General features: G+C 38.7%; 1 protein-coding gene across 2 annotated transcripts; it reads left to right on the top strand.

Annotated features, from left to right (window-relative positions):
* The first annotated feature begins 1,042 nt into the window (after positions 1 to 1,042).
* On the top strand, positions 1,043 to 19,897 carry asxl2 (ASXL transcriptional regulator 2). 2 transcript variants are annotated; one of them, XM_084742290.1, is made up of 12 exons: positions 1,043 to 1,293; positions 3,636 to 3,718; positions 5,998 to 6,106; positions 6,378 to 6,519; positions 8,505 to 8,623; positions 10,993 to 11,110; positions 11,440 to 11,499; positions 13,175 to 13,335; positions 14,495 to 14,591; positions 14,714 to 14,819; positions 16,030 to 16,762; positions 17,738 to 19,897. In XM_084742290.1, the coding sequence occupies exons 1-12, from the start codon at positions 1,237 to 1,239 to the stop codon at positions 19,517 to 19,519; spliced, it is 3,567 nt and encodes a 1,188-aa protein (XP_084598416.1). In that variant the 5' UTR covers positions 1,043 to 1,236; the 3' UTR covers positions 19,520 to 19,897. The 2 variants fall into 2 exon arrangements, with proteins under 2 accessions (XP_084598416.1, XP_084598418.1); XM_084742292.1 differs by lacking the exons at positions 1,043 to 1,293; positions 3,636 to 3,718; positions 5,998 to 6,106; positions 6,378 to 6,519 and adding an exon at positions 7,700 to 7,837.
* Positions 19,898 to 21,710: the final 1,813 nt, after the last annotated feature.

Raw genomic sequence — 21,710 nt, 5'->3', positions numbered from 1 at the left:
GCGGTCTTCATGTGATCCTGCTCATAACTGCAGTTGACAGCTTCATAAATATATGTGGGGACACTGGCAAACTTTGTTTTTTTTCTCAAGTCCAGTTTAATTTCATCAAGGGCTCTTTTTTTTTTTTTTTTTTTTTGACAAGAGCAAGAAACAAGCAGGATGTTATAACATAGCACATATAAATATCAACCAATAACGCATATATATGCAAAAAACATAATATGGATGTAATAAGAAAATAAGTAAGGGATAATGTAGAGTGAGCAGGTCATCATTGTGAAATAAATCTTAACAGGTTTTATTTCACAATAATGGCCTGCAAACTGTACAGTATCCCACTTATTACACGGTTACTTACCCCCCCCCCCCCCCCCCAAAAAAAAAAAAATATATTATAAAAATATTTGGCACACATGTATGTGACACAAAATATTCATTTTAATGTGATTTTATGGCTTTATTTCAAATTAGTGACCTGCTCACCATACATTACTGTACGGTATAAAAAAATCAAAGGTTTAACACAAAATATTAATTTTAAAATGATTTTTAGTGAATTAACAATGATTTTACTGTTCCTCAACAGTCTATGATCAAAACATTGTCCATAGCAATGGTCTGTTTTTCATAACAATAGTCTGTTATACAATAATAAAAGACCTTAGAATGCTGTAATAGATCAATCAGAAAATAGTAATTCACAAAGCCATGTAATAAATATACATAATATGTTTTAAAGCATAATAATATAAATTATATAAAAGAGAAAGGCAGGGAACAAAAGCACAGATGTTATACAAATAGATGGTTAAATAAAAGTATCAGGGGGAAACCGTTTCATATTAATCCAGGAGCTTATAGCTCTTTTTGCAGTCAATCAGAGCAAGTGATTTTAATAGACAATTTAGTTCTGCAAAAGTTCTGTTTGTTTATAAAATGCATATAAAATAATGAAGTTAATCAAATACTCAAGAGCACCGTCATCTGGATTATCATAGTAATAAAAAATATTTTCAAGAGTAAAAGAGTAAACAGTGTTAACAAGGTCAAAAATGTGGGAAACTTGCAGACTTTCAAATGACAGCTATATACAGTAAGATGACGTTTCCTTGGGAGTCACGTGACTCTTTACAGTAAGTCCAACATGGCAGACGGAGTGGATCTTACGCGGTAACTAAAGCAACATTTCAACTGGAACAGACTAATTCAACACTACTCTGCAACAAGACATCCACAATGAGGGAGAGACAGAAGAAAAAGAAGGGGAGGACGTGGGCCGAAGCCGCAAAAACGGTATTCTAGGTGTTTTTACGTGCCGTTTGTTGTGGTTGTTTTCCTTGAACGCTCCCACTTGTACAACTGTGTTTATGAGTTCATGACCTGCTGCTGAAGACGAAATGTTGCGCGAGCCAGCGAGGCCCGTGTTGACGGTTAGACGTTTGGAGGAGCGCTGTCACTCTGTTAGCCGCGTAGCTTCGCTCATCTGTCACCGCTGAGCGTAAAATCACTGTCAGCTGTGTGCACCCAAGCATCCTCCCTCAACCTTACTGTGTGTTGTGTCTAGACAGCACGGTTGTCACGTCTGTCACGATCTGAAGTCGAATAAACTAGCCTAACTAGCCGTGAAGTGTTCACGTCAGCTAGCCAGGCTAGCATGCTAGATAGCTAATGCTAACGCAACACAGTTCGTCAACAAGTTTGAGTCTGATATCAGCTGCAAACAAAACACAGTAAAGCGTGTAGTGTCATTATTAAACTAATGTCTCCTACGTTACTTTAACTCAATTACAGATCGTTAATCTTTTGCATGCCAACGTTTGGCGAGATGTCAGAGCACAGTATTGAACGTAGCTAACATCGTAGCTAGCTGACTAGCATAGCATGCTAATGACTGTTAAATATCAAAACTCCTAACAACTAGCCTATATCATAATTAGACAGTGGTGGAAAGAGTATTGAAATTCTGTACTCAAGTACAAGTACTGTTACACTAGTAAAATATTACTCAATGACAAGTTAAAGTACTGGTACTAGAAAAATACTTAAGTAAAAGCAGTGGTGGAAGTAACTAATTACAAATGCTCAAATTACTGCAGTTAAGTAGTTTTTTTGGTACTTGTACTATAATGACTAGATTTTCAAGTCTACTTTCTCTTGTATTGAAGTATGCATTGCATTATGTAATGTACTTAGTTACTGTAGTTACTAAATCATATTTGACTACTGAGTGCTAACTGTCACCTACATTGGTTACATAGTGTAGAGTAAAACTGCACACTTGAAAATCTACCCAAAAACTACTTAATAACAGTAATTAGATTATTTGTAATTAATTACTTATAATTTTATTTAATGTATGAGCATCTATTTCCAGTGATGTATTTGCTCTCATGAGTTATTACCAATAAGTAGTATGCTTGCATAAAGTAGGTAACACTATAGATAATAAATGATTAGTTTTGTAAACACCTGTGAAGTCATTTTGAATGAGATTCTCGACCTGCTAACAACAGCAGTGTGGGGATATAAGAACAATCGTCACATAAAACGTACAACATAGGAGCAAATGAAAATGGTTAACTGACTTAGATGTTACTTTTATGATTGATTGAAAGTGTCTGTAATGTTACTGTATTGTCAGATGTTTTTGTTGACATGTTTTGCTACATTGCTTGTTCATGTTATAACATTACATAGGTTGAGAGCCATTTGTGGAAACTATAAGATATTAGTTAACCACCTGTTATTTATTATCAGCATGATTTTAGATGTGCATTTGGTTTAGAGAGTTGACCAACATCGTAGCAAGATCCAAATTTATTAAAGGCAAAAAGCCATAATGTTTGTGGAAGGTTAGGGCTGCATAATGGCCAAGTGCAATGTCCAAGTTGCAAAAGATGTGACGGAATAGCATTATAATGAAATACTGTTATTCTGCACATATACTGTGGTTTTTAAATCTTGTTGTCCAGATGTAAAAACATGTTTGTTTGGTGGAGACCCCAACAAATCTCACATCACTGTCATGATTTTAATTAGAGTCCCACAACATGATTAAAAAAAAAATCACATTGTGATTATTTTGACAGATAGCAATTGCGATATGATTTGCAAATACTGGGAATGATAATTTTTGCATCACAATTTTCATTTTCACTGCAAAAAATGTGACATTTGCTGGAGTCTGTGCCAACAAATGTGTTTTCATACATCTGGAGAGCAAGATTTTTAGGCCAGGGTATGTCCGCAGCTCTGCAGTGTTTCAATATACTGCTGTTTTGTCACACATTTTTCCTTTCTCAAATCTAATCTAAAATTGTTACTGGATAACGTTAAATATTTATTATATTATAATGTATGGAATAATGCAGTTGAATGACGTCAACTCTGACATACTGCTCCCAGCTCTCCCTTAATCCAGTCTATTTTTCTTTTTCATTAATCAATAAGAAATCTATCTAAAATTACATGGCTATATTAGATTGTAGTTGGTTTTGATATTGGCATTGTATATCAACCACCAGCTGCCCTGCACTCTAAATACAGGAAATGGCCTTTGAAAAACCCGGATTGGTCGACCACAAATGGCGTTATGATTTTTTATGATATTTTGATATGATATTTTCATATTATAGGTTTTGGAGAAATACCCCAACACGCCTATGAGCCATAAAGAGATCTTGCAGGTGATCCAAAGAGAAAGGCTTAAGGAAATAAGGTAAATATTTCTTTGATGTTGTAACTTTACTACAACAAATACCCTTTAGATAGGAGACATTTTCATGAGAGAGAGCACTAGTGCTTTCTCCCCCTGTAATTGATGCCATTACCATGTACTTTCCTTTCTCTTGCTCACATAGTAACAATTATTTTACTCAATTAATAATTGTTTCATTTCTTTTTGTTTCATTGTCACTGTTCTCATCCAGAAGGTAAGAAAAAGCTAGACCCCCACCCCTTATCTTAACCAACTCACTGCAATGCCACTTGTTTGGTTTTGCCTTTTGCATGTTATTAACAATAACATGTCCTATAGGTTCAGTTGCATAAAGATGCAGTGTTAGACTCGCACTCATTTCATCTAGACTTGCTGTAGCCACCTGTTGCATAAAAACATAATTCTATTTTCCAGTATGGCAAAACCCCAATACCAAGAAATTTGGCATGCCGTGTAAAATGTAAATAAAAACAAAATGCAATGATTTATGAATACTTTTGGACTTGTATTCAGTTGAATACAGTACAAAGACAAGACATTTAGTGTTCAAACTGATAAGCTTGTGTTATTTGTAAATATACACTCATTCTCAATTTGATGCCTGCAAAACATTTCAAAAAAGTTGGGACAGGGCAACAAAACACTGGGAAACTTGTGGAAGTCTCAAAAACACTTGTTTGGAACATGATTCGGTATTAAAGGGGCATTCTCGAAAGGCTCGGTTTTTCACAAGCAAGGCTGGGCTGAGGTTCACCGCTTTGTGAAAAACTGTGTGGGCAAATAGTAAAAGTTTATGAACGTTTCTCAACACAAAACTGTTAGGAATGTAGGGATTTCACCTTCTACAATTAATAATATTAAAAGATTCAGAAAATCTTGATGAATTTCTGCACAAAAGGGATGAAGGCTGGAAACCAACAATGAATTGCTCTGCATTTAAAACTGCAATTACAGCCCACATGATTGTATAAAAGTTACTAGATGGCCTTGGGAACAATTTGGAAAACATATGCTGCCATCCAGACAACGTCTTTTTCTGCTTATTTCAGTAAGGAAATTCCAAGACACATTCTGCATGTGTTAAAACAGTGTGGCTTCATAGTAAAAGAGTTCAGGTACCTGACTGACCTGCCTGGAGTCCAGACTTGTTTCACATTGAAAATGTGTAACACATTATGAAGCACAAAATATGACAACAGAAACCCCAGACTGTTGAGCACCTGAAGTTCTATATTAAGCAAGAATGGGAGAGAATTTCAGTTTCAAAGCTTCATTGAGTGTCTTCAGTCCCCAAACGCTGAGTGTTGCTAAAAGAAAAAGTGATGCATCATAGTGGTAAACATGCCCCTGTGGCACTTTTAAACTAGTTGTAGGCATCAAAATCAGAATTAGGGCATATTTACAAAAAATAGAGTTTATCAGTCTGAACATTAAATGTCTTTGTACTGTATTCAATTGAATATATTTTAAAAGGTTTTTGCAAATCATTGCATTCTGTTTTTATTTACGTTTTATGTAATGTCCCAGCTCTTTTGGAATAGTGTTTGTAAATTGCTTGATGTTCTAATAAAATAAAGCACTGACACTGTTGTAAATGCCTTTTATAGATGTTTAAGATACACAATTTCAACACAGCTTCATGACATCATCCAAAGAATTAAGTGGAAGCATACATTTAATGAGATACATTATCTGGCAGATTTTAGCCTGCAACATTTGTAAGCCTAATGAGTGTAATTTTCTAAATAAATAACATATGTTGCATTTTTCTCAATCTCACTAACCATGTTGCTTGATGTGCTATAAGTAATTTACTGTATGCTACACTGTTTAAAATAGCAGAATGAAAGTTGACCAAAATCTTTTTTGTCTTCACTTTGGTCCTCTGGATACATCTCTAGCGTGACTGCTGAGGGATTTTTGTGTGCTCCTAATTAACTCAAGTTGGTTTTGAAAATGTTTGACTTAAATAGAACAGATTTTTATGCAACAGACATAGTTATGTCAGGCCAGTTTAATCAGAGGATATCAGTTCCTTACAATGATTAGACTAGTCTTGAGCCAGTTTTATGCAACTGATTCTGTATAAAACATTCAGTAAATTGCCTCACAGTTACACTGATGTGAATCTGACCTGAACTCACATATGTCCTCCTGATGCATGATAGCAATTTCTCCCCAGATATCAGACCAGCATTTACCCTTCTTGCGTCTTTCTCCCAGCTGTCTGATTTATTGGGGAACAGATGTGTAATTTACGTTTTTCTCTCATGATCTAGTGGAACGTCACCGCTGGCATGTCTGAATGCAATGCTGCACACAAACTCTCGTGGTGAGGAGGGGATCTTCTACAAAGTCCCGGGCAGAATGGGGGTCTACACATTAAAGGTTAGTTAGACAAGAAGCAGCTTTCACTACTGTGAAAAAAAAAACAACGTGACATTGACACAGAAAAAATCCCTCACAATCATTCTTTTTTAGTAATTGCAATCTACTGAACGGACAAGAAAATCTAAATCTTAGTCAGCATCATGATAACCAAAGAAAATTGTTTAAATTATGAATGCTCTGCTTGAGTATTGTGTGAGTGATGTTTCATTCTCTTTCTGTATCTATATCATAAAGGGAATATTCTCTATGCACTCTATTTTTTATTTAGAAGGACATCTCAGATGTGGCGAAGGAGCTGTCGGAGGATGGCTCTGAGGAGAGCAGTGACAATCTTTCAGACTCCCAAAGCACAGAAAACAGCAGCGGTGCCATCACTCAAGAGGGCAGGAGAGGAAGGTGGATGCGAAGAGGTACTGTGCACCACATACAGGATCATCATTAACAGTAAATCACTGCATCCTCCAAGTCAATTTTTTCTGGGTGTGCAGACTGTCATCTCCAAAAGCTTATATTGGGTCATTCAGTAATCATGAATCAACATTTATGGTAGCTTGATAAAAAACAATATTTAAAGGTATCATGCAGAATTTTCAGAAAATCCTCGTTATTAATGACACTGGTGACCATAAAGTGAAATGTTGCTCACGCTAGCATGCGTTGTGTCGTGACATAAATAAGACTGAACGTGATTGACCGGCACCATGTTGATGGACTACTTCTCTAAGCTAGCGTTGCACACTCTTAGCACTTAAGGGGGGCTTAAGAGAGGCAAGGCGCTCCAGAGTGCACATAAATGTCACATCCTTTGGATTTTTTTCAGAAAAACTGTCTTGAGGCTGGTAACTGAGAAAGTCTGGAAAGGTCTCATTTCTTTTAACTTAAATTACAATCTGTTCACACCTTGGCAATACAAAGGAACCAGCAGCTGCTGCAGAGGGCTCAGGACGTAGGGCACACGCTCTATCAACTGAGCTATAAGCCCCCCCTCGATTATTTGCTGATTTAAGGAACTTCTTCTTTTTTTTTTTGCATTTTGCATTTTCACATTCCCTTCCCTGTTGTGTTACATCCCTGCTAATGTACAAATTTTTGAATCAAAAAACTGGTCGTCATTCACAGTGCGTCTCCTGGAAGTGTTGCGCTATACTTCAATGATGATGCGCCGTGCAGCTGTTACGAATGTCTGTGGAGTTGTTTTGCTCATGCACTAGCTCTTCCTCCTATGGCAGACAAATTTTGATTTTCGTTTTGTCTGTCTCCTCAGCTGCAACATGCAGGAGATTTTTAATAGGCTGCTGCATAGTGGGTGGCTGCTTTATTTGATATGCAGTGGAATTTTCTATGAGCAAAGCATGCACTTTAAATGTCAATAGTGCAGTTGATCATATTGGATCATGTGGGAAACCAAAACTGTGATTGAGATTAATATGATGAATTGTTCACTCATATTGTTCGATCATATTGATAAAGAATAACGCATTAAGTAATGACTGTAACTGTGTTCATTGGGTGATTTTCGCTGGTTGGTCACCTTGCTTTGTTATGACTCTGAGAGTTGACGCCCCTTTTCAGCCGTTGAGTCATTGCGGAAACACAGGAAGCCAGCTGAAGTAGCAGCAGAGGAGGCAAGTTGAGAGAAAGTGGCTTCACCACTAACATAGATTCCACTATCTCATCACAAAATAATTCCTGGAATACACTGAGCATCAGACATGATGATAGCGAAAGGTGGGTTTTATCTTTATACAAGACGCTATGTCCATGATGTCTTTCGTTAACTGTTAGCAGGGAAGCTGCGGGTTCCACATGACGGTCACCTCATCGCAGTTTTTGCTCTTTTGTTGCACACCTGATTCTGCCTGATTGCAGTGCAACTTGGGAGAATGAGCTTTTCTTCAAGTACCAATTACTTTGTTTTCCTCAGGCTGTGCTCTCACTGCCTCTCATTATTCCTCTCTGCCACTTGAATATTTTAAGTGACTGTTAAAACAGGAAACTATTTTCTCAGCATGACCCATGACCACTTCCTCATTATGCACAAGTTACAAACTGCCAAGCAAATAACCTTGCTTGAGTGGGAGGACTCAGATATAGTTTTATTTTTGAACTAATCAATGCGAAGCACCGCAAAGTCAAATGCAAATTAAGTGGCACAGAAAAAGAAGCAAGTGGAGCTGCTTCGGTGTGTAGACAAGGTTGTTGTGAACAATCTTCCTATTGAGATGTTCAGTCCTATTTTAGTAATATGATATTTTAGCTATGTAACTTAACCTGTCTCTTTGTGCGCTGTATTGGTTTCAGTTTCATCAAAACAAAAGCATGAGCGATAAAGTCTGCACACCGCCCTCAGGAAGTGTATTTTGTAACATCTGTTTTGTGCTTTTGTATTTCATAGTTCCCTCCAAGCTGCAGTCACAGCCGTCCTCTCCGCAGCCTCGATGCTCGTCGCCTTCGGTCCCCACCAGTAAACTCATCTCTCCCTCGCAGAAACACAGCAAGAAAGCTTTGAAACAGGTACCGAAGGCTTCTGTATTCACTATTTTTTAATTGTTTGTTGCCATATTTGCTATTTGCGCAAACAGATGTCTCAGATGTTTCATGAGTTCCTGCCACACCCTCTTACTCACATCCACCCTCACAGTGTAAATCTGATGCCATCCAACTCTGCAACGCACAATAAGTATCGCATAGCAATGTTTAGTATATACATATATAGTGTAGCAGTGTTTCCGTGGAGCTTTTCTTGCATTGATATACCAAAACATATGACGATCTTATAGAATATGATGCGTTGCCGTCGATTGAACTACTCAACACTGGGCTGGGATAAAATCAAATATCACAGTTTGAGCTGCAAGGATTATTCGATTGATCGATTAGTTGTCAACTATTTTAAGTAATTCCCAACTGTTTTGATGATGATTGATTGTTTTGAGTCATTTTTTAAAGAAAAGATTACCAAAATATTTTCTATTTCCTTAACTCCTCTACGACAGCAAACTGAATATCTTTGGTGTGAGGACAAACAAGACAATTAAGGACGTCATCTTGGGCTTTGTTAAACAGTGATCAACATTTTTCACCTATTTATGAACCAAATAACTAATCAGTTAATCAGTTAAGGAAATTATCAGAATAATCAACAATGAAAATAATTTGTACTTGCAACCCTAATCACAATATTTTTAACTAAATACCTCGATACTGATTGATATACTTTGACTATATTTTAATATTAGCACAATGAGATTTTTATAAATAATCATCAGTGATGTAGATATAATGTCTAAGTAGGTAAAGGGAAATAATACAACAGCTTGAACAGTGATAATTTCAGAAAATTTCATCACTTTTCTGTAAGTAAGTAAGACAACACTTACACCATATCACAATATAATGATGTCCCAAATCTAAGACATATTTAGTTTCTTAATCACAATATTGATATAATATTGGTATATTGGCTAGGCCTAGTCAAAGTAAATTAATTTAAAGTGCTTGTTTTTTCCGCTGACAGGCTCATATTTTTATTTTAAGTGTCTGACAACATTATGGAAATCACTAAAGAGACCGATCTATTTTTATAGAGTAGGAAATGTTTTGTTTAACCAGAAACAGCTTTTTTTTATTACTCTTGCCAAACTAACCAAAGTCCTTTTTGTAAAACTGTAAATTTAACATCATCATCTTTATTTAAACTTGACAGAGAGAAAAGAAAACTCACCCAAAACGTCTTGGCTTGTCTTTCTACCTTTCTAGCGATCACTACCCTGGCTGTTTGGTCGAAGTAAAAGCCTTGTTAACAGAGGTAGATGTGAAAATATTCTGACCATACACGCTGTTTTTCCCCTGCTGCTTCTCTGATCTTGATCTCCCAAACTGAACCTGTCAGTGGCAAAAACAGTCAATATCAGTGGACCTACTTTGATGGCATAATTGCCCATTGGAATTACGTCATAACATAGTTTTACCTTGGCCTGCTAAAGCAATCTCTCTTAATACTGGACCAATTTCAAAAACGGGTGTCCTATTAGACACAAAATCATAGGAAGATCAAGTTGAAGTTACAGAATACAGAAGTTACCCTTTAAATTAAACAAAAAACTAGATCAGCGATCTTATTATTGTATGTGAGACATTAAGATTATTTTTACACCTCTAATCCATGTCATAATACTTCTTTGCATATTTCACCATGTTTGTTTTAACTTTTTCGCTGACAACTTTGTCTGTAAACATGTTCATAACCCATGTTTATCCTTTCATTCCCTGTCTGTGCAACATCTTGTGCTGATTATTTAAACACAATGAGGCGTCAGGGAAAAGTGCCTATAGCTGGTTTTTACAGTATTAATGTTCTCATAATCCACCCGTTCAACATTTTCCTTTTGGCTGCTTTGTGCCTTTTGTGTTCCATTTAATTAGATTTCACTTGATTGCACAGATTGTAATTCACTCCATCTGTGCTGGTGTGGAATTTTCAGCTCTGTAAGACCAATTTGTATTCATTTATTGGGCGTAGGCAACACTAGAAGATGGCGATTTGGCTAAAATATTAGTGGTGGAAAAACCTAGTGTATTTTTTCCTTTTTATTTCAATCAGCTAAAACAAAAGAAAAGCTCTGAGTGAACTGTCTTGGATTGCTTCTTTAATCTCTTGACATTATGTGATCAGACTTCTTGACAGACTCACAACAAAGAGATGATTTATGCTTGTGTTATGCAACCTATGTTTCATTGCTGCACTGTTATTTAGCTGTTATTTAACCAGGCAAGTGGCCCTGGGGGAGTAGTTGCAGGGAAACAGAGGGTTACACACATTCATACTCTCTTTTTCTCGTACTGCTGGTTATTTGTTCCTTCATTATTTCACTCGTTTTCAGGCCTTGAAGCAGCAGCAGCAGAGAAACCAGCGCAGACAAGGAGGGATGCCAACCACCTCCAGTCCTAGACTGCTTCTGAAGACCATCAAAGATATGGCTGATATAACTACAAAGACTGGTAGGTGGCAGCTGTTATTATTGTCAAATACAAGATCAGATGAGATTAATAGTTACACAGTGGGCTCGCACACTGATGTAGATCCAGCTGGCAGAAATCAGGTGTGATGTTCAGTCAGTTTGGACGTTTTACTAATTTTCAATGCATGATATGACACACAGGTTTGAAGAGAAATGACTGATATTCGTGCAGTACAACAAAAGACATTGTATAATCATCAAACAAACATGACTCATACAGTTGGCATCATCAGTGTGGAAACAGTTTCGATCCCTGGTCTGCAGTTTCTTAGAGCTGTTCCTTCCGTTCTTTTCTCTCTGTCCAAACAGACTTATGCCATCCAGTTGTCCCAAGGAAGGTTTCCCAGAGGTCAGGGCGCCTCAGTGCAGGTGAGTCAGGCATCTAAACAAAGGGGAAATTCACTTCTTTTGGTAAATGTGGGCAACTGAAGCAATAAATCTCTCAATGCATACTTTATCAACCAAGGGTCCTGCTCGTGTAGCCATGGTGGCAGTTTTGTTAAAAACAATACTTTTAAAACAGTACCAGTGCTTAAACTGTGCCTTCATCAGTATGTTAAAAAAACACAAAATAGTGGTTTAGGGCATTAAAGAACTGTTTTCTCATTGCTAAGGCAAATTTTAAAAATTGAAGTTGAAATTGAACAACTGCAGCACTTCTTTGGCAGAAGTATGAGCATATTTCCTAACCTGAGGAAAGGTTGCAGTCTTCATCATCATCAGTGGTTGCCATGTCATAGATAAACGGTAAATGGCAAGTCTTTATGACACATCGTATCTAGTGTTTTACATCTTTGTGCGTCATCCTAGAGGTGAGGGACACACACTGCCAGCTGATGAGCAGTAATGCATGGTGCCTCTGATTTCAGTTGTATCCTGTGCATCATCAGATGCTTCAGCAACTGTATTTAAGGTAGCTACTAGCTAATGGAAGGCTACCTGCTGCCAGAGCCATGCAGAGTGAGTGTTTCCGTAATGTTAACAGTAATTGCCGTACTAGAAAGCAACTGTTTTATTTGACAGCTAAGGTGTGTGACATAACATAACATAACGTTAGGTGGCAAAACCACTGATTGGATAGCCACATAAAAAGCGGTGAATTTGCCCTTTGAAGGAAAGTGATGGCGACATTCAGAAAGTCCCTAGTGCACCAAAAATCCGTAGCTTGAAATAGTCTCTGACAAATGCACTCTTACACATAGGTTGCACCGGGAGAATTCCTGGTGACCTGGCAAGCTGAATGGTCAGAGGTGAAAATGCTAAATGACATGGGTAAATCCAAGAGAAAACAACACAGGTCAGCTGCAGTCTCTCACAAATGTAGACTGTCAGCCTCACCGCCTGCTTTTAACCTGATGGCATGGTCTCTGGTCGTATGCACACATCAACACGATGTTCAGTGAGTGCATGCAGTGTGTGGAGCTGAGCAGCGTGGCAAAAAACAGACAGCACAGGAGGAAGAGAAAACAAGAGAAAGAGAAAAGGTCGAGCTGAGAGGGAGCACATTAAAAAGAGAAAAATCTGTGAGGAGAGTGATGCTAAATGCTGTAAATTACAGATATCTCAATGAGTTAGGACTGTGGTTGGTGTTTTAGAAAGAAAAAACATAGTTAGCAGGGCCATCTGGAAAACAAAGACCTGCATACTCTTTTCTGTCAGGTGGAAATTTTTTAAATTGAACTATATATTTGTGTTTTTAAATGATTGTCCTCATTAGGAATCAGTATGCTTGGGGCTTTATAGTCAGGGTAGGAAAGTCAAAAAGTACTGAGAGATGGACATTTGCATTGTTGGTTTTGGTGGTTTCATGAGATTTGTCATATATAAAATAAATGTAGAACAACACCAACCTTATCCATTATCCATTGTTTCAAAGACAGATGGGTGCAAACTTATATCTGCACTCTTGCTTGGTCCGAGGTTGAATTAACCGCATTATTTCAAGAAGTTGAGGACCAAGTGACAAGATGCCTGTTGCAAGATTGACATGTTTCTGCATTGCTGGATCAGTGTGCTTACATCTGTTTCCTGTTTTGTATTGCAGGTCAACTAAAACGTACCAAGTGCAAAATAGACGTGGAAACACCAGACTCCATTTTGGTTAACACCAACCTGCGGGCGATCATCAACAAGCACACCTTCTCTGTCCTGCCCCCAGACTGCCAACAGAGGCTGCTCAAACTTCTGCCCGAAGTTGACCGGCAGGTGGCTCTAAGATTATACTTTTTAAGCTTCTATTGCACGAAATGTAGAGACTTCAATATTATTACATGTAATCTCTCATATTTTACAACCTTAATTCCAAAAAAGGAATGTTTTGTAAAACATAAATAAAAAGAGTATGCAGTGATTTGCAGATTGTTTACTCAACTGAATACAGTACAAAGGCAGTATATTTACTGCTCAAACTGACAGCATGTTCAAAAATGTTGAGGCAGGAGCATGTTTACCACTGTGATACATCACCTTTTCTTTTAACAACACTCAGTAAGCGCTTGGGAAATGAGAACACTAATAATTGAAGATTTAAAGCTGATTTTTTTTCCCCCATTTCTGCTTGATATATGATTTCAGGTGCTCAGCAGTTTGGGGTCACTGTTGTCATATTTTGTGCTTCATAATGCACCGCACATTTTCAATAGGAGGCAGGTCTGGACTGCAGGCAGATCAGTCTAGTACCTGCACTCTTGTACTACAAAGCCACGCTGTTGAAAGACATGCAGAATGTGTCTTTGTATTGTGTTGCTGAAATAAACAGGGATATCTCTGAAAAGGGCGTTGTCTGGATTGCAGCATATGTTGCTCCAAAACCTGTATGTACCTTTGAGCATGAATTTGGCCTTCACAAATACGCAAGTCACCCAATCTAGATGGTCCTTTTACTCTTTATCCTGGAGCACACAACATCCATGATTTTCAAAAACCGAAATATGTCGGTCTTTCTTGGATGAGCTCAGGTAGAATCTTGCATTTGTAGATGCTGCAGTGAACTGTGTTAACTGATAAAAGTTTTTTTAAGTGTTCCTGAGCCCATGTAGTAATATCTTTTAGAGCATATTTTCCCAGTTTTCTGTTGCTCCTGTCCCAACTTTTATGGAACGTTTTGCAGGCATCAAATTCAGAATGAGTGTATATTTACAAAAGAACAGTTTATGAGTTTGGACATTAAATATCTTGTCTTTGCACTGTATCCATTATATTCTGCTTTCATTTGTGTTTTACACAAATTCCCAACTTTTTTGGAAATGAGGTTGGACATGTTTAAATGTACAGCACATCACATTGGGAATCATAAGTCAACGTACTGATGCTGTGATGGTGATTGCGTTGGTGTTAGTCATGACATTGTGCCTCCTCTCCCCAGGCTTGCATGGATGGCCTTCTGAAGGTCACTAGTTCTGCCTTAAACAATGAGTTCTTCACGTCAGCAGCACAGTCATGGAAGGAGAGACTGGCTGAGGGTCAGTGCAACCAGTTCCAACTGATGATAACAGCATTCAGTTCACATTCCAAGTTAAAATTATGTCACCGAGTATAATGTAACCCTTCTCTTCTTTTTATTATGTAACTTTTTCCTTTACAGGGGAGTTCACTCCTGAGTTGCAGCTACGAATGCGCCAAGAAATTGAGAAGGAAAAGAAAGTCGAGCACTGGAAGGAGGCCTTCTTTGAAAACTATTATGGTGAAAAGTAGGTTCTCCTTTATGACTTAAAGTTTTTATTATTTCATGATTCGTTAATCCGATCCAGCTTTGGAGTACATGTTGTAAGGCGTATTTTTTCATATTTTCCAAATGCCAAAAGACAGTTCCTTTCAAATCAAACAACCTCGCTTTAGGACCTACAATACAAACAGCAGAGTGGCAAATCCTAAGGATTTTTGTTTGCAACATTGAAAATCAAATTTCAGAAGTGCATTGTTATTACACTGTGGCACATTTGAGAGGATTATGTGGAGTTATGAGATTTCAAATAGGATCTAAACACCGCCCTCATCTCCCTTTCATACAACAGCAGTAGATGAAACGCCGGTAAAAAGAATTCTTGGAAAACTATATCAGTAGGAGATTTACAGTGGAATTGTTCATACAGTTCATGACATGATATTTAATTGCGTCATATCCAGCAACATCATTTTGCTTCAAGATGTGGCAAAATCAAATTGAAGTGACCTGCCAGCTGCTTAAAATGTATCTCACTTGATTGTGTACCAAAAAGTCTGCTGGAAATTACCTACCAACTGTCTTGTGATTTGGGCTTCTAATTTTTTAACAAAGATCTGTTTTCTGTTGTCAAACAACTTAGCAAATGTGAAATGACTCCAGCTCATGTTATGTTGAACAGTATGCAACAGCTGTGCTGTGAAATGAGCTATATGTTGTTTATAATGAGTGATGATGACAGACAAGGTCAGGAGAAAATTTATATTTATGCTTATAACTCTGTAAACTGTATTATTAATGTGGCTGCTGAAGAGTGGACGCTCTGTTTCTGAAATGGGGATGTCATGCAGAGCCTTGACCTTGGTCATGTTTGTGGGATAGTGTCAGTAAATTTTTAGGAAAATATAGACTTTGCTTATCCCATGCAAATGTGCCAGACGAAACACAAACATAGGGGTGGTGATCTCTAAATCACATCTCACATCTCATAGGGCTTTTGTGTAACTTCACATTAAGGAATCTGAGTTTAAAAACAAAAGGAAAAAGTAAACAAAAATGCTGTAATGTTTTATGTGTAATGTTTAGAATGTTTTTTTTTTTAGTATGCTTTGGATTATTGCCAACTTTTTGTGTATTCGTAACAATTCCTTTGAACACTGTGTTTAAAGAAAGAAAACACTTGATGTATTTCTTTGTGTGTCTTTTTTTCCACCTCCCTCTTCTCTCTCTCTGTATAGTTCTGGGCTCAGCTTTGAGGAATCCAAAGAGCTGACAAAGGCTGATCTGAATCAGGCGTCTGCCAGGCCCCAGTCCCCATCTCATCAGACAGGACCTGCCGCTCAAGCACCGGAGGATCCCAAGGGCACCAAGGACAGCAGCCAGACTGATGCTGCTGCTGCTGTGAAAAATCTGAAGCCTGCACAGGAGCCTCTGAAAGCACCGACTGCTCACAAAGAGCTGGTCTTCACCACAGAGCCCATGAAGACACGGCGCTCACAGTACGCTGAGGATCGCAAGTTGAACACAGCAGGACAGTCTGCGCCAACACCTTCAGTGGAAACACCTGAGGCTGAGAGACTGCCTGAACAGGCAGCGGTAGGTACTCTGCCTGAAAAGGAGCATAAAGAGGAGGTGAAGGAGGAGAAAACAGAACTCCCCCAGTCGCCCGTGAAGAAGAGCCATTCACCAAAGGCTAGTGCAGAGATGAAAGAGGATCAGCCGGCGTCTGTGGTTAAACCCACTGAGGAGAGAGAAGAGGTCATCTCTGAGCCCAGAGGCCCCTCTGAGCCACTGAAAAGGAAATCTGTCAGTGAGATGGAGGGTGAACTCACACCAGAGAAAAGGCCCCGCATGTCCTCAGTTTCCTCTGTGTCTTCAGTGTCCTCCGTATCTCCTCCAGCATCATCCACATCCAGCCCTCCGACACCATCAACACCAACTCCAACTAATCAGAGAGTTCCACCGCTCAAGGTAGGGAAATGTTTGTGAACTCAAAGTCTCCTCTTATCTCTCTTATCTTTTGAATATCAAAAACTCACCACCTGTAGGCTTAAAAGGTGGCTCTGACTAGTTTGTAGCTTGCTCCTTTGCAGAGGGATTCACTCCAGTTAGACTGGATTCCAAAGGCAACCGAGAGACAGAAATGTGCCAAAAAAGATCAGAATATCCATATTTGATCTTTATGCTCAGTATATTTCAAAGAGTCTTAGCTTCCCAAGTAAATCACTAAATTAGCTACTTTCAGCAGGGTTTTGTAGCTGTGAGGGGGCGATAACATGACACAGAAGAAGTGTATTTAGTAGGGGTGGGTGTTTCATGCAAAAATACTATTCCATATTCACTGGAAACTATTCAGCCATTCCTGTTTTGTTTATGTTTTTTTAGTTAGTGGAACACAGTTTTAATTTTAGTATAAATTCAGTCAGAGTTTTAGCCATAATTTTAGTCAAAAGTATAGTCATAATTTTCTCAAGAAATTTCATTATACTGTTATGAATATTTCTCTTGGGTGTAAAAATTCCAATGAGAAGTAAAGTGCGTTTGGTCATCTAGACTGAAGATGTGTTTCTGACATATTCTTTCATATCAAATAAAAATGAATACATAGGTCATTATTGATATGTCATGTTGTTTTTCAGACACTGATTACCCTAACCCTTTCCTTTCCTTTCCTTCAAGTTCTGCACATTTCTGCGATCTAACTTAGGTTCCTCAGCAGCAGCTCCCAATACATGACCCTCTAACTACAGTCACAGCACCGACTTAAATGCTCTACTGCCCTTGTGCAGAAAAGAGCTGTTGGAAAATATTTTTGAGACAAAATGACTGTCTTAATCATGACCCATCCATTGTATTTAACTATGTTGTGCAGAAACTTTAGTTTAGTTTGTCTTATGGCTGTACATATACATATCTTGAAATAAATCTCTATTTTTCACTCTGCAGATCCCAGTGTCACGCATTCTTCCCGTTCCTCTGTCACCTAACCAAGTCTCGCCGAGGACTCCTCACCCAGCCCCGCTCAGCAGCCCGGGCCGCACTGGTGCTCGCACTTTGGCTGACATCAAAGCCAAAGCTCAGCTTGCCCGAGCTCAGCGAGCAGCGGCTGCCGCAGTGTCCTCTGCGTCAAAGGGAGCCGTGCCGGGTCCAGGGCCGGGGGGAGGCAGCGGTGAGCCGACGCATCCATCGCCCAGCCCGAGTCCAACGTCCCCGCAGGCATCAACCAGATTACCAGCCTCCAACAGTACACCTCCATCTCGCTCACTGGACTTTCAAACGTTTAACTCAAGCATAACTGACGAAAAACACAAAGGTCACTCTGCTGGTATGGTCAGTTTACCTCATAGCATTCAAATGGGTTCAAACACATCAACCCAACCCACTCCTTCATCCATGCATGCTCTGAAGGGACAAGAAACCCTGTCACTTGCTGCATCATCAACCAGAACCAGCTCCTGTATCCCTGCCAACAACCCGCTGGTCACTCAGCTTCTGCAAGGCAAAGAGGTTCCATTGGAGCAGATCCTCCCAAAACCGCTTTCCAAGGTGGAAGTGAAGATGTCAAATTTACCCTCTGGCAGTAGGGTGAAGACGTCACACTCCTCTGAGCACAGGGCTGATAAGCAGATGTTCAGTACAGCAGGACGAGCAGGAGTTTTCTCCGATCAATACACCAGACATCACAGGGAACTTCCTGATAAGGAGACTCAGGAGCAGATCCTCCAAGCTTTGATGCAGAGGAAAGTCCAGCAGAGCCAGCCTTATGTTGGCGTGGGGCTTCAGCAGCACAAAGTTCATCAGCTGGTGCATGCAGAAGAGCGTCAGGACCAATCCAGGATCTCTGTAGGGTTTCTGGGTCGTAGGAGGACGCCCCGGCCTGCCATGACGGGACATTACTTGCTCAATGTGTCCACGTACGGCCGAGGATCAGAGAGCAAGAGACTGCACCAGTCAGCCATCCCAAACACGTCTGTGTCCAGTTTAAAAAGGGAAAGCACAGATGGAGAGGAGGCGGTGAAGGAAGAGGAACCAGCCACAAAAGTTTTCTTTCCCATTTCCGGGGTTAAAACAGAGCAGCAGGGATTCTCGATAACCAAGTCTGATGAAGCGGGGAGCATTCAGCCTTGCTCCAACGTAAAAACAGAGCCTGGATTAGAGGACAGTGCAGCCGGTGCCGACAACAACAGCACCAGCGCGACAGCCAAAGACACCAGCCCTTTTTTTCAGCCACACCGAAGGCACCTCGAACTCTGCAATAGTAATCAAGGAAACTCCGAGCCATATCGTACCCAAGTGGAGCCCAGTCACCAGCGGCCGCCTGCCTTTCAAACCCAGAGGACACTCGATAATCAGGAAGCCGTGGCAGCGTCGTGCTACGGCGGCACTATCAGCATGTCTGTACCTCAAACTTTGAACCACAGCACCGCAGGCACCGGCTCCTCCACGGCCTCATCGGAGGCTGACGCTGGCGGCGGCGTCCACGGAAGTGTCATGTCTTTCTCAGTGACTGTCACCACCATACCCGCCGGCCACTCATTAGACCACGGCAACCAGGGCGAGCCCTCACCTGAACAGTCGTACATAGAGGGCTCCAACATGGAGGACGTCCAGTCTAAATGCTACTGCCGACTGAAGGCAATGATCATGTGCAAAGGATGTGGTGCCTTTTGCCACGATGACTGCATCGGCCCCTCGAAACTGTGCGTGTCATGTCTAGTTGTACGATGATATGACATTAATAATAATTAGAAGATAGCGGGGGTTCGATTTGTGTTGAAGAAAGGCACAAACCAGAAGCAGGTCATCCAGATCCTGTGCGCGGGTGAAGCACATCAGCAGCGCTCCAGACAAAACAACCAGCACGTGGTCACCGTCAGAAAGGCAAGGATTTACACTGGATGGTCTTTTGTTTCACCAACATCTATGAAAAGTTGTTTTGTGCAATTTTTTGGTAGAAATGTCAATCAGTTTTCAATCAAATCAGTAGTCTGTCAGATGCGTGACAAATAAAATCTGGCAATGTTTGCACTCGGCTAGGATTAGTGTGATATATTTTTTTAAATATATAAATATATATGTGTAGTTTTTAAAAAAAAAGGAGGGAAAAATGAATGTTGCTATTTTTGTAGAACATAATGACTGTTGTTGTGTTTTAGACTGACACTTTTTATTATTGGGCCTAATCAGTTATGGTTAAAGGCAAAAAAAGGGCGCTAATGATAATCATCGGTTGTAGAGTACCTCCTATTTGGCATTTATGCACGCATGGCAGGGAAGTGCAACTTACAATTAACTATTTTATATAAAAACTGTACATTTATTACTGAACACACTCAGATTTAAGACCAGAAAGAGCATGTATAGTTTTAGAAAGAGAATATAAAAAGGAATTTTGAATGATACTTCGATTCGTGAGGATTGCACATCACATCATTTTTTGACTTAATAGTTACATGGCGAAGCACTTGAAAATCACCTGGATTTATGGTAGTAACTGTGTACAGCACTTACATTAAAATAGAGGGAAAAAAAAGAGTTTATATATTAAAAAAAAATGCCTATTTGTATGGAAGCCCATGTCCACCAGTAAAAGAAAAAAGTTTAAGTCATAATAACGAGATAAAAAAGTGGAAATTAGAGATAAAAAATCTTAATTAACTTTAAAATTCAAAATTATGACATGAAAAGTCATAATTATTGGGTAAAAAGTAAAAATGATAAGATAAAAAGTTGTGTCAAAACTGATTTTAAATAAGTCAATGATGTGAGAAGAAGTCATAATAATGAGAAAAGTCATTATGAAATTAAAAAGACAATATTATGACATAAGAAGTCAAAATCATTAAGTGTCATTTAAACATAATTATGAGCTAAAAAATAGAAATTAATTAAATTGTTGGGGAACAGAGTCATAAAGTCATACTTTTTGTCTGATAATTTGATGTTTTATCTCTTCATTCTGAATTTTTATCTTTTAATTATGACTTAACATGGGGATTTTTTTTTCTTTTACTGGCGGAAATGAGCTTCCATATGGTCCTTTCGACAAATTTAGACCTTTTCCATTCCAGGTCAAGGTGTCGAGTCACTTCCTACTGTGTGAACCTGCATTTTCTCCCCAAAAAGCCAGTTTGTAGATATTGTATAGATAAATCAGCAGTGGCAAACAGTTGAAAAAAACAAAAACACTCAAGGCGAGGGGAGAAAATGAAGTTAATTTTGTTTTTCACTGTAAATATTTGCTCATTTACGGTATAAGCCTAGATGTAGAAATTTATTTTATTTTATTCGTGCCGCACACTTTGCCTGAGCATATCCAGCTGTTTATTACATAATTATTTTTACTGTGGAAAGACGATTGAGGAGAACGCTAAATGCTTTATCTTAGAATGATTCAGCATAGTACGCTTCAGTTTTACAAAATGATTTGGAGGTAAAATATGACACTGATTAACAGGCGAGTGTAACACTTTTCAAACACTTTGAAGGATGCCCATGTCTATAAAGCATTATAGTGATTTATAAGCATACTTATGTAATTTTTAATTCTAATGATTTAAAACATGCTTATAATGCATTACACTGTGCCCATAGCAATGTATAATTATAGTTATAAGCACTCATAAATGTTCGGAATGCTTCATAAAAAATAATCATAACACATTATAAAGCATTTTATAATGACCTATAAGATCAAGTATCATAATACATCATAATTACTGGTCAAGGATCATTATAAAGTATTATACTTTTCATAGTTGTAATACATTATAACTATTGTATAATGCATTATAATCACATTCTAATGCATTATAATGTGATTATAAGTTACTGTAAGTGGTCATTGTTTCCTTAAAGTAAGGTGAAGAAAAATCTATGCTAGCACAAAACAACAACAACAACAACAAACAATAACAAA

This window comes from Lutjanus erythropterus, chromosome 18, assembly GCF_056507025.1.
Source record: "Lutjanus erythropterus isolate fLutEry1 chromosome 18, fLutEry1.hap2, whole genome shotgun sequence".
NCBI lineage: Eukaryota > Metazoa > Chordata > Actinopteri > Lutjaniformes > Lutjanidae > Lutjanus > Lutjanus erythropterus.
Note: the sequence above shows the minus strand (reverse complement) of the source record. Positions and strands in the feature narration are given on the sequence as shown.

What these genes read in the sequence shown, in the direction of transcription:
- asxl2 (XM_084742290.1), top strand. Translation starts at nt 1,237, where the DNA reads ATGAGGGAGAGACAGAAGAAAAAGAAGGGGAGGACGTGGGCCGAAGCC. An exon ending in GGGCCGAAGCCGCAAAAACG is followed by an intron (nt 1,294 to 3,635) that starts GTATTCTAGGTG and finishes TTCATATTATAG; the next exon opens with GTTTTGGAGAAATACCCCAA. An exon ending in TGCCCGAAGTTGACCGGCAG is followed by an intron (nt 13,336 to 14,494) that starts GTGGCTCTAAGA and finishes TCCTCTCCCCAG; the next exon opens with GCTTGCATGGATGGCCTTCT.